This window comes from Aspergillus pseudonomiae (genome assembly GCF_009193645.1).
Source record: "Aspergillus pseudonomiae strain CBS 119388 unplaced genomic scaffold BDV37scaffold_69, whole genome shotgun sequence".
NCBI lineage: Eukaryota > Fungi > Ascomycota > Eurotiomycetes > Eurotiales > Aspergillaceae > Aspergillus > Aspergillus pseudonomiae.
In genome coordinates, this window is record NW_022476061.1 from 143,619 (window position 1) to 156,122 (window position 12,504).

General features: G+C 49.7%; 2 protein-coding genes across 2 annotated transcripts; both read left to right on the plus strand.

The window, feature by feature from the left end:
* Positions 1–3,430: 3,430 nt before the first annotated feature.
* On the plus strand, positions 3,431–5,114 carry BDV37DRAFT_273961 (alkaline phosphatase; the record flags this gene model as incomplete). Its single annotated transcript, XM_032085145.1, has 4 exons — positions 3,431–3,637; positions 3,704–3,920; positions 3,981–4,269; positions 4,325–5,114. 4 exons carry the CDS (start codon positions 3,431–3,433, stop codon positions 5,112–5,114), a joined length of 1,503 nt encoding a protein of 500 aa, XP_031938394.1.
* Positions 5,115–6,592: 1,478 nt separating this feature from the next.
* On the plus strand, positions 6,593–11,171 carry BDV37DRAFT_273962 (uncharacterized protein; the record flags this gene model as incomplete). Its single annotated transcript, XM_032085146.1, has 9 exons — positions 6,593–7,594; positions 7,649–7,845; positions 8,354–8,357; positions 9,239–9,310; positions 9,368–9,727; positions 9,782–9,826; positions 9,932–10,158; positions 10,215–10,776; positions 10,836–11,171. 9 exons carry the CDS (start codon positions 6,593–6,595, stop codon positions 11,169–11,171), a joined length of 2,805 nt encoding a protein of 934 aa, XP_031938395.1.
* Positions 11,172–12,504: the final 1,333 nt, after the last annotated feature.

The following is a 12,504-nucleotide window of genomic DNA, read 5'->3' on the forward strand; positions in this document are numbered from 1 at the left end:
ACCGAGAGTAGGGCTCTCTCGCTCCAAAAAGATCGAGATGGATGGTTGGACTTGAGAAGGGATACCGGTTTTCTACTGCTCTGATTTGATTGCTGTTGTAAAAACGCACCAGGTTGACTCATGGCTCAACGTGGATAACAGATATATCATGATGAGAATGAAATAATGAATGATGATCTGCCATTTTGTGAGATGTTTTAGAGAGTGTAGAAGCGAAGTGAAAACAAGAAGGGGGGAGGGGGGTTAGCTGAGGTCGTAGCAGCTGTTGTTGCCCAAACAAATGCCGCATGGTTGCACTGCCCTAAAGCGTCCTAGCTATCGTGACCGTGACTTCTACTCGTTCCTTTTTCCCCTCAGCTACTAATCCTATCCAGGCCAATTCCGAGGCGAGGATCATTGATCGGGCCGAGGCCGTCACTTATCCTCTCCCTATGCAGAGCTCTCCTTCATATATTGCCAAGGATGAAATCCTGTAGCTGGGGTCGCCCCTTGTCTTCCACCAAACGTGCGCTCCTGCTTACATATTATCTCATGAATTCTCATATATGAGGCAATTGTTGATTGTTTTGTTGTGAGGTTCTAATAAAGAATTTATAGAATACTGGGTCAAAAGTATTGCAACGAAGCCCAAAACACACCAAAACTTGGTATGTTTAGGCTACTATCTCTCAACAAAAAGATACTATAATAGTATATAAAATTCCAAACCCGAAACAGTAAAGAATGCAACAAGTCACTGCCCAGATACTTACTCCCTATCAATATCGGCTGCACCGCTCAAACCCAATTCTCGAGTCAAGAACCATTGTATCTCCAACAGTCCAAAGGACGAAAGAGGATATTTATTGGGATCACTTGTCTTCATTGTTATAGTATTGCCTGAACAGATTGGCTTTTCTGACCCGCAACAGAAAAGCTTGATCCTTTTTTCCTGTATATCCGAGGTTCGGAAGATACGGCGTTGTCTCAAGACCCATTGTCTTGATGTATTTCGATATAGGGATCCAGAAAAACCGAATTGCCAATGCTTTATTTTCGGCCCGTATCTCGAAGGACCGAAGCCCGGTCGGCGTTCCATTCTTCGTCGGTATGTAGTCGACAGATAGCTGAAGTGGCTGTAGGGTAAAACGAGCTTTTCCCTACAAGCCGGGAGAGGTATATAATATTCTCTAATACCTCAGTTCCGCTGGGTCTAGTATAATATTCTTCTGCCTCGCAATTCTGTCTGGGTGCTAAAAAGACTCTAAATGCCTCCAAAACAGTTCCTGTACAGTCGTCGGCTTGCCCATCATACTATACGGACAGATATGGGCAATTTCGACAGGCTCGTCTTTGCCTGTAAGCAAACAATATTCATCGCGGATGGAAGATACACTAACTATTGTTAGTCGTCCTTCTATATATGCTGTGACGGGTAGTAGATACAGAACTTGTTATATCCTTGATCGAATCTGATTATTTTCTTTTCAAGGTTTTGTCGGAGTCTATCGGCTGGCCCTTTGGTATAAATTAGCATATGTATACTCGAAATGGAAGAGTATAATACTTACACTGCAGTAGGATCTGATGAGTGGGAATCACTTGTCCTGTTAGTATGGCTGGAAATATGGCTTCTTTCATATTAGAGAGATCCTCGAGTTGTTCTATATCCGAGAACCATAAAACCGCCCAAGTTGGGTTTGCAATTTCTGGTGCCATTGAACTGATCTTTTCAATCAGCTGAACTCGGCGAGTATCCGATACCTCAGGGATACCATCAGAGGTATGTGCAGACACTCATAGTGTAATCAAAGCCATCCGCCTCGTACGTCATGTTTAGCCTGCACACGAAGTCATCTAGTAAATCATCTATGACCTCACTTCCAGACGGACGTTTCTATCTCAGAATCATGACGCAAGGACGCTGCGTCTGGTATCCCAGACATATGAGCTTTGTGGATGGCCGTTGGCATAGTAGCTGACGGGCACGGAGTGTGTGGATTGTATGAGCAGATAGTAGATGGCTGTGTTCTTCAACAAGGCTTGTAGCGCCCTGGAGTGCCACACAAGCAGAAACAGAACTGTTCTCAATGTGATTAGGGCTATGAGTAGCCAGTATTGTCAACAGTGAGCGGTAGTGCTGCCTATGTGTCACTGTCTTGAGTAATTGCCTCAGACTGACTGCCCAGAGGCTAATAAAGGACGTAGAAATGACAGGATAGAGAGAAGCATTTCCAATTTGAGCGTGTCGCCTCAACAAATATTTGTTACGGGATACTGCCTATGCGGAGTTTGCCCTTGGCGTATCCTCAAACATCATATTTGCTCGACAAAGCATCGTAAAAGAGGTCGGATGTCCAACATGAAGCTGAATACTGGAAGGTAGAAAGAGGGGACGGGAGATAGGGAGGGACAGATCGGGGTGGATTTATAGGGTTCGGCAAATGCACTGTTCGTTGGACAGGCTAGCCATATTCTACCAGTTATTCAATTACCTTGCAGTGAAATTCTATCCTAGAGTCATGTGAATTAGTAGGGCTCTTTTTTGAAAATACATGATGTCCATGGAGTGGCTCAAGGTAGTATCATGTATGTCGACTCAATAGAAAGTCGCATAGGCCTTACCACTTTCTACCTTTGTGCTCTCATTCAGCATGAAATCTAGATAATAACTAAAGCACAGCTATATAGAATGAAAAGAGAGTTCTCCGCTCCGATACTCGATAGTTTATAATTAGATTATTCTAAAATCGATGTTGCTATTGCTGTTTGAAGTTATTACTCTCCACAAATTGAGCGTTGAGCCGTCGTGTACTGAATGTAAGTGCTTAGGTTAGAGAGCAAGGAGGAAAATTGGGGTGAATATATGGCAGGCCCACTTCACCTTCTCCATGAATGGCTTCCTCTCACCCCACAATTTGACTGTCCATATGAGCTGAGCCTGATTGAGTGGCCAAGACGTGGGAAATTACTCCGCACGAAGCCAAGCGCCGCTGTCGCTGGGCTTTCGAGCATCCGAATGAGCGATTTCTTGGCCGATGAGAACGTGGGAAACTGGCATCTTCTGATTCAAGAACTCATTAGACACGATCCACTTATGCGTCGCTTACCCTCTCGCTTCGATCGCTGGCAAACTCCTATGCAGCTGTTTTTGAAGAACGTGGACACAGGCTTCAACTGGAACTGTGATACCCGAGATGGCCAAGATGCCCCAATCTCAGCCTTCCCAGCACGTTGTTTGGCAGCTGGTTCCAATTGGGAGCGTGGCGTGGGATGCGCTGATTTGAATTAAATTAACCAGAATTTTCTGATAACAAAGGGCTAGAGATATTCAGGCACCGGCATACCCGGACGTTGGTGGGAAGATCTATAAAAGCTGCCTGCGCATCTGAATGACTGGAGATAAAGCTATCCCTTAGGCTTGTCTGTCTTTTCAGTGACGTCTCTCAAGATGCATATCCGCACTGCCATCACCGCGGGCGCGGCCCTTGTCCAGACTGCAGTTGCAGCTTCTGTCCAGGCAAAGAACGTTATTTATATCGTTCCCGATGGCTACGGGCCTGCGTCGCAGAACATGGCCCGCGACCTTGTCTCTCTGGTTGATAGTGGCACGACTGGCAGCAACCCGAAGATCAATGAGCTTGCCGTGGACGACCTGGTGAGTCTGCTCTCGTCCTGACCTGGGGATGATGAGATTGTGATTCGGTGCTAAGTTCTCTCCCAGGCCATTGGACGTGTCCGCACCCACTCGGCCAACAAAATGATCACCGACTCGGCTGCTTCTGGGACCGCGTATGCGGCCGGCCACAAGTCCTACAACGGTGCCATCTCTGTCACACCCGATGGCCAGCCTGTGGGTTCCATCCTCGAGGCCGCAAAGCTTGGAGGCTTGAAGACTGGTCTCGTTTCCACCACATACATCAGCGATGCCACCCCTGCAGGTAAGATACACACTTTCCCCACCCGGCTTTAAACCCGCAAACGATGCTCATCCCCCTTAGTCTATGCAGCTCACGCCGCCAACCGTGCCTCTATGCCCCTGATCGCAGAGCAACAGCTCGGCTACAGCCATCCCCTCGGCCCCATGGTCGACCTCCTTCTCGGTGGCGGCCGTTGCAACTTCTCGCCAAACACCACCGAGGGATCCTGCCGTACGGACGATTTCGACCTGTTGACCTACGCAGAGGAGCAGGGCTTCACGGTCGCCACGGACCGCGAGGAATTCAATGCTCTTCAGAAGGGCCAGGGTCGGGTAGAGCTGCCAATCCTAGGTCTTTTCAGCGAAGGCAAGTCGAGTTCCTCCTCCTTCCTGCATCAGGAGGCAAAGCTAACCGTTCACAGAAAGCATGCGCTACGAGATGGACCGTCGCATCATCCAGGACGAACCCTCCCTGCTAGAAATGGCCGAGACAGCCGTGAATGCGCTGCACCGCGCGACCCGTCGCCGGAACAAGGGCTTCTTCCTCATGATCGAGGCCGCGCGAATCGACCACGCCGGACACGACAACGACCCGGCCAACCACGCCTCGGAGACCGTCATGTACAACAACGTGGTGGCTTGGGTGCGCGACTGGATCGACCGCCACCCGGACACCATCATGCTGTCCGCCGCCGACCACGAAACCGGCGGCCTGACCTTGAACGGCTACGACCCGCTCCCTCTGCGCAACGCCACACACTCGCGCGCCTACCTCCAGTCCGTCTGGGACAACGAGCGCCCAGCTGATGCCGACGAGCGCGACTTCCTCGTCTCCGAGATTCTCCCGGCGTACGGACTCGAGACCGTCACCGATGAGGAAATCCAGACCATCCTCGACGCGTCCAGTATCGGGGCCGGCATCGCCGCCCTTCTGTCCTCTCGCGCTGGCGTCGACTGGTCCACCGGTGGCCACACTTCCGTCGACGTCACCCTGCATGGTTATGCCGCTGGCCAGAAGCGTCGTGCCCTGCAGGCAGACCTCGCCGGAGGCTGGGATAACACTGAGCTGCCTCGCTACATTGAGGCTGTTCTTGACCTCGACATGGACGCCGTTACAGAGCGGCTGCAGCAGGCCGCACAGGAGGACTCGTCGTGGCTGGGTCCGCGCGAACTGGTAGCTCGTCGTGACCTCGGCGGTTGCGACCACTACCACTAGGGTAGTTCATCCTGTCGTGAGTGACGTTTTGTAGTGGATGGTGGGGGAAACAGTGAGAGGCGGGGCATTGTACAAAATGTAATTTTAGCAGCGTGAGGTGGCGCAACTTTGGGAGAAATGTCGAGTGGGATAGAAAGTCGGTAATATAGCCTTTTTTGTACTTCAGCAGCACACGAAGAGACATTGTTCTTGTTACAGATAATATCAATCATACAGTTCACGCAGGTCCTGCCAAATGTCCTGAAAGACACTGATTCTGCCGATGGGTACTTTCACAGACTGCGACTTATCCTACCCAACCTGTTTTAAATAGGTAGACAAGCTGTTAGATGCTGGGCCGTGGACACATATATAGTATCTGAAGTTGTGGGAAAGTCTACCTAGAAAACTATAGGTTAGGATATAGATAACAGCAATGTTTATAGAGCTAAGAGCTGGTCAAAACACAACTGACTCCAAGAGAAAAACAAAAGCAGAACAATTCCTCTAGCCTATACTTTTAAGTGCCTACAAAATCCACAACGCCCACATTGAATTGCTATTTGAGTATATCGCCATAAAATACCTATCCGCAATAATAATCTAGGGCTGATTGAGACGGGTGCTGGTTTCTTTCTGGATATCTATGTGACTTGGATTTGGAACTATAATAGAGATACTGCTACTGACTAAGGTGAATTTTGGTTTCGTCTCTGTCTGGACGGCGCTGGTGCATCGCTATGGAGATGGGTGTGCCGTTCCATGTGATGTTCAGGTCCTGTCGGAGGAGGTTGTTCTTGGGGTGGGACAATAAAGTAGTATTGGGAGTAGACGGCAGGAAGCATAGGACGCCTAACTGGCAGAGTGACTTTGGGGGCCATGACTGTCTCACGCGTGAGAGGTTGTTTTGGAATTAGGGCTCTGTGCACGGATCGGTGGTTCTTGAAGTTGTACACGATACACCGCCCATGAACGATAGAGATTGAGATGTAAGAGGAATTAGCGATAATAAAAGCATATTGAAATCTGTTGCGCCGATGTTGTTGCTGGAAAACATGTGGTCCATGGCTGCGAGGTTCATGATCGCGAGGGTCATGACCGCGAGTAACCCTAACTAACAACCAAGGCAGACGAAACGGCAGGGCGCACGAGTTGACCGCAGATCTGGCAACTACCGAGAGGGTTCTTACTGTAGTGAAAAGGAAAGGAAGACGATAGTCAAACTGATTTCTACGGCACACTTGTCTAACGTCTTGGCAGGGCCACCAGGGTCTCAGTTGTCGTGACGTCGAGTGGGAACGCTAAATACGATGTCTCATTCGTCATACTAAATTAAGAACGTTAGTGCTTAACTACCAGAATCCATTCATCTTCAGCCCACCCACCAAAGACAAACACAAGATACGCGGATCTTTTTTTTCCATGTATTTAATTCCTTTGCTGTTTCGTGGTCAAATGCAAACAAAGAATTTTCCTCTCATCCCTGTGCGAATCCTATCATGACCCGGTTCCTATGTTCCGGTCGCATCCTGGGTGGCACCGCCATTCTGCTGTCCACCATCATTATTTTGATTGTCTTCGTCAACCCCCCACAGACCCGAATTCTCCACAGTTCGTCCCCTCAAACCACAACCCCCAAGCACAATTCGTCCGCCCCATGGAACTCCGGTGATGTGCGATGCAGCAGCGGAGTGCCCGACACCTCCCACATCCAGGTGGTGGTCAAGACAGGCTCGAACATCATCTACGATAAGCTGCCCACGCAACTGCTCACAGCCTTGCGATGCTGCCAAGACCCGCTGATATTCGCCGACTCCGAGCAGGACATCGGCGCCTACCATGTCTACGACGTGCTGGCGAACGTCAATGAAACGCTGAAGGCCACGCATCCCGATTTCGCCTACTATCGCACCATCAAGGAGTACTTGTCCGCGGGCCGGGACATCCGGCAACTCCGCACCTCGCGCCAGGCCGCCTGGGACCTGGACAAGTACAAGTTCATCCACATGCTGGTGCAGACCTGGGCGCGTCGGCCCGGCCACGACTGGTACGTGTTCGTCGAGGCCGACACGTATCTCTTCTGGGGCAATCTCGTGCAGTGGCTGGCGCGGATGGACCCCGCCCAGCCGCTCTACCTGGGCTCGGCGGCGACGTTCCAAAGCCAGAAGTTCGCCCACGGAGGAAGCGGCGTGATCCTGTCGCGCGAGGCGATGAGGCGCGTCCTGGACGGTGATGCCGATCTGGCTGCGCGATACGACGAGCGCATGCACGACGAGATCTACGGCGATTACGTGCTCATGAAAGCCCTCAAGGAAAAGGGCGTCGAGTTGACCAATAAATGGCCCATGATGCAGGGCGAGAAGCAGAATACGCTTCCGTTTGGGCCCGGCCCGAATTCTGGGTCCCGGCATGGGTGTCAGCCGTTGATTACCATGCATAGTGTGACGCCGGTGGATGTTAATGAGATGTGGAATTACGAGCAGCGTCGGAAACATCCGCAGGTACGTGCTCATTCATGTCTGTTAGGAGGGGGGGTGATGGCTAACGACAAATAGGACCCGCTGCTTATTAGTGAGCTGTATGACTATTTCATGGGTCGTGCGCTGCCCTCGGAGCGCGACAATTGGTATAATCTCTCCGATGACTTGATGTTCCGGGCGCCCGGGGTTGAAGGGCAGCGACAGAAGTCGCCCTCGGAGATGACCCCCGTCGAGAAGGAAGCGTATAGCTCTTTTGAGCAATGCCAGAAGGCGTGTCAGGAGCATTCCAAGTGCTTCCAGTTCGCTTACCACGATCAGACCTGTGGATTCTCCTTCTCCTATCGGCTGGGATACCAGAAAGATCCTGAAGATGGTAAGGGATCGTATAAATCCGGGTGGATCTTGGATAAGATTGAGAAGGACCGGGAAGATCACCCTTGCAAGACACCCGAATGGCTATAAAAAGCAAATATGGCTCGGTGTAGCACTTGGATCGATATCTATTCTTACCAGCGACATCCGACACCACGGATGGCTCCGTCGTTCGGGTCGAGATGACCCCTCTTAGGGAAACACCGACGAGATGCACTACGGAGTTACAGACTGCAACATACCACCACAATGTGTTTCATGGTGGTGACCGAAAAGTGTGTCCAACCTTAACCACAATGAGCAGAAACACGCGCCCCATTCCGATTCAGCGGAGCTCAAGTCAATGTCGTAACGGCCCGAAGTCTTTTATATTATAGCAAGTCCAGCAGTGTATATAAATGTATATAGAAGCGTTCCAAGCGATACCATTCAAATACTGTTCCCTACTTTCATCTTTCAGGACTCCGACTGGTAAAGTCTAGCAGGAGTGATGCAATGTGCTCAAGGCACTTCTCGCATTAGATCTATGCAGGCATTGTGGATACCGTTATGCATACGGAGTGGCTGTATTGAGTAAATTCCTGTGCTCTTCTTAGAAGCCTGCATTTGCGATAGTTCCCTGCTTAGTGTATTGGTCACTGAGTGAAATCTATTCCCGACGTTACACGTTAAAACAGTAGGTGAGCCTACAAACATATGAGGCAGCAAAGTTGCAGAGCTCAATGATTGCCACAATGCTTATACAGGCTACCACAATCGATAAATGTATGGACACGTATATCCAGTCGAACCAATCATAATTGTAACTGTATCATGCCACATATCGAGGAAGACAATAACACTGGCTGAATGACATCATGCAAATGATCGCTGATAAGTCAGCAATTCTGCCCAGGCAGAATTTTTCACACGTTGTCTTGGCGCGTGAAGACTATACATACTGTTTACAAGGGTTCGTTGTTGAGTCCTCCATCTAGAGTGGGTCTTCAGTCGACATGGAGCACTCATCCTCATTCTCTTTAGTATCTCAGCTATGCAGCCTTCTCCAGAACCCCGACTTCCCCGCGCAACTGACATCTGCGATTGAGGCGTCAAAGCAAAGGCCGAGGAAAGACTTGGATCTCAAGGAATCCTCCCAACTGGAGCGAAAGAATAGTAATCTTTTCCTTCGTATTGAAGCTTCGCTTTTTTCAGGTGCACCATGTGTATCTCGAGATAGCTCATGGATTTTGGTTGGTCTTACTGGATCAGATTAATGTTGCAGCCTGCCGATGCCATGTGCTAACTGGTCAGGGTTGCGTTGATCTAAGCAATGACCGTGTTGTGCCGTTGACGCAGTTGGCTCCAGAGGTCTCAGAGACAAGTGTAAGATGATACCCTCCATATGTTGCGTTTCCGGTAGAAGGTTAACTTTCCATATAGCACGATAAGCGAGATACTGTAGCTGCTCCGGAGGCCATTATAGATGACCATGGCCCACGTCCCCTTAAGCGAAGAAAGACCGTCAGTGGTCTTCGCTTGGCTCCGCATAACCAGGACGCTGCCATTGCAGGGGCTGAATCTCAGATCGACGGCTATACAGCACCAGATTCAAATGGGATGACTGACGATGCTCAAAAGTCGTCTGTTCGCCAGGTACATAGCGACACTAGGTTTCCCCAACGCAAAAACCCAAGCAAAGATACATCTGCTCCAGTCCTAGAACCAACTTCAACCGACAAACTCATCGCGGGTATCTGGAGACAAGTGTTTTCACCTGTCCAACTGAGCCGATTCCATTCAGTATGACTTCCCGGCGTGAAAAGGTGACTCTCTCAACCCAACTAACAAACCTAGGTCATAGAGCCCGGCATAGACATCCGAACTGGCGTTAGTGGAGAGGTAGGTTATACCGTAAAACCATTCACGTAAAACACAGGGCTTCAATTCGAGTCCCCCAATAGCTTCGTACATGCGGCAAGACTTGGGATAACTGACCATCACCAGGTATTCCGCGCAGTCAATACCCTATGCTTGAAATACTATAACCAAAGTCAGTCCTCGCGCGCGCTTGAGATGATAGTGCAAGCCTACTGGATTGAATGTTACGAAGCTCGTATCGCTGTTCTTCGCTTAGAAAACCCTAACCTGTCGGCTATGGAAATCCGGATGATGGGCTTGAGGGAGGCATGTGCGGTTCTCAACTGGAAAGAAAAGGATCTGCGGAACCGAATGTAAGTGATATACCCTCTTGAACTATGAGTCGCCAGGCTAATCTTCCTCGATTAAGCGCTATCTGGCGCGGATACAAAGAAATCAAAGATGCCGGCGGTTGGGCCAGTTTGATATTTGCAAGCGCCGGGGTATACCGCTTCTGCAAATACCGTACTGGTTTTGGAGAAGGGTTCTCCACGCGCCTCCGACATATCCGATCTAGTCTGGAGGTCGCCGCCGATACGCTGCACCCGGACTGGAGGGATCTTCTCCAGGTGATTGGGCAACAAGAGACACGGCAGTACCACGGCCACCCACACGAATGGGTAACAGTAACAGGAAGACCAGCGGTCCCCTTAATTTCAACATACGAGCATCTTCAGCTACCAAATGGCTTCCACTACCGTTTTATCGATGAGTGCGTGCTTGACACTGCTGCTTTTGGCACAGAGGACCCTCGCCGGGTTCCGGAAATAGATTCGGATGTGTGTGTGGTGTGCAAAGAGAGGCAGTCCGATGAGATCGAGAAGAATCATTGCTCATGTTTCCCCACACTGTTTGGGGGCGTGCGAAACCCAGTACCAGTACAGCTGTTCCATACAACCAGCGGGAAGAACAACGGGGTCATAGCTCGCAGTGTAAGTTTTGCCTTCTTCGCTCAAACACAATCTACACTATCTTAACCAACAACGAGCAGAACTTCGACCGTGGCATCGCCATCGGTGAATTCACGGGTCTTATCACAAAAGGCATCGAGGGCGTCGACGTAATGCTTGGCGGCAGTCGCACGAGAACGTACCAGATCTTCCAAGGGCAGATGGGCAACTTCACGCGGTTCATCAACCACTCTTGTCGTCCAAATAGCCAGTTTCAACGATTCTACTGGCGGGGAAAGGAACGCATAATTGTCGTTTCACGAGGAGTGACGGCGGGAAGCGAGATCACTGTTGATTATTCAGATCATTATTGGAAGCAATTGAGCAAGATATGTCTTTGCGGGGAGCCATGCTGTCGATTTCGGGAGAGAAGATAATGAACTTTTCAAAGCCTGATGCTTTAATCGATGTACATAGAGCTTAATGGAATCTGTTGTGAGAAAGACTGGGCTGCTCATTATATAATGTCAAGGACACAGGGCGAGCCATATGGAATCTCCCTGTCAGATGATGTGCGGTCACATGTTGCGAGAGCATCCTCCAGATATCGTTTGTTTTACATCATACATTCATTACGGCAAGGGTTAAGTTTTATCCAAATTAAAATTCAGTGATTCATATCTCCTTACACGAGGGCGGCTACAAATCACTTACTCAGATGGGGATTGAATGTATAAACGACATCCACGATACCTTCCCAACAATTTATCAAGAAGTAATCCTCTTCAAATCCATGCAAATCTCTCAGAAAAGCAAATTTACTACACAGTTGATTATCCTGCGTGGGGATATGGTACTACATCCAAGAAAGTGGAGCTGAAATGGCGGATGATCTGTCCGGAAAGCAAGGTACAAAGATTTCCACACGCAGTGTGCAGGATTTGTGGATTATATAATATGAAAGAGTCAACCGCTCAACAAGCCAGCAGCAGAGATGCATGCTGCAGGTGGAGTTGAAGAGTCAGCGCCTGTCACAGCCACTAGAAAGGGCACATTTGTCAAGAGCATCACCATCAACCGACGGATACCAGTCCGGACCAATCCAAAAGCCTCCCTCGACAGATGGACTGACACGATCCGGCCACACGGAAAGCTCAGTCCAAGCTTCTACGATGGGTACATCCGAGTAGCCCAGATCTACAACGTCTGGACAAGTACCGGTACCTCCTTCGTGGGTCACATCAGTCTTAACTAAGCCTTGTCACCGCGCAGCAAGCAGCCTCCATGATTGGAGAGGCTGTTCACATCGCCACCCCGACAGCCCATCTCTCTCCGCACGCTCATCTTTCTGCCTAGTTGGAGTGGAGCCTTAACACTCGATTCTGTATGGAGGAGGCAAACTGTACGTGATCCAACGGAGGCAGCCTTTAGAGATAAGCTTATTTGGACGTCGTCTATATAGTTATACGACACCTTCTGCTATTGGAACTCTCCAGAAATGCGTAACCACTTTACGAGAGGGCCAGATATCCTGCAGAAACTAGGAGAACCGAGGATGAATGCAAGTTAGCCCTAGATCAGATCACGTGGTCTCTATCCAAAAGACCTGTTCGGCATTAAAAGGGAAAAAGACCGGTGAACAGTGCATCAGATAAGCCGAAAGACCGCTAAGTCAGACTAAAGCGGATCAACCTGAAGTTCGGACACTTTTAATCAGTGTGCGAAATAGCTCTAGGTATGAACCAGACCACGCCCTAGCGGTTACAAACG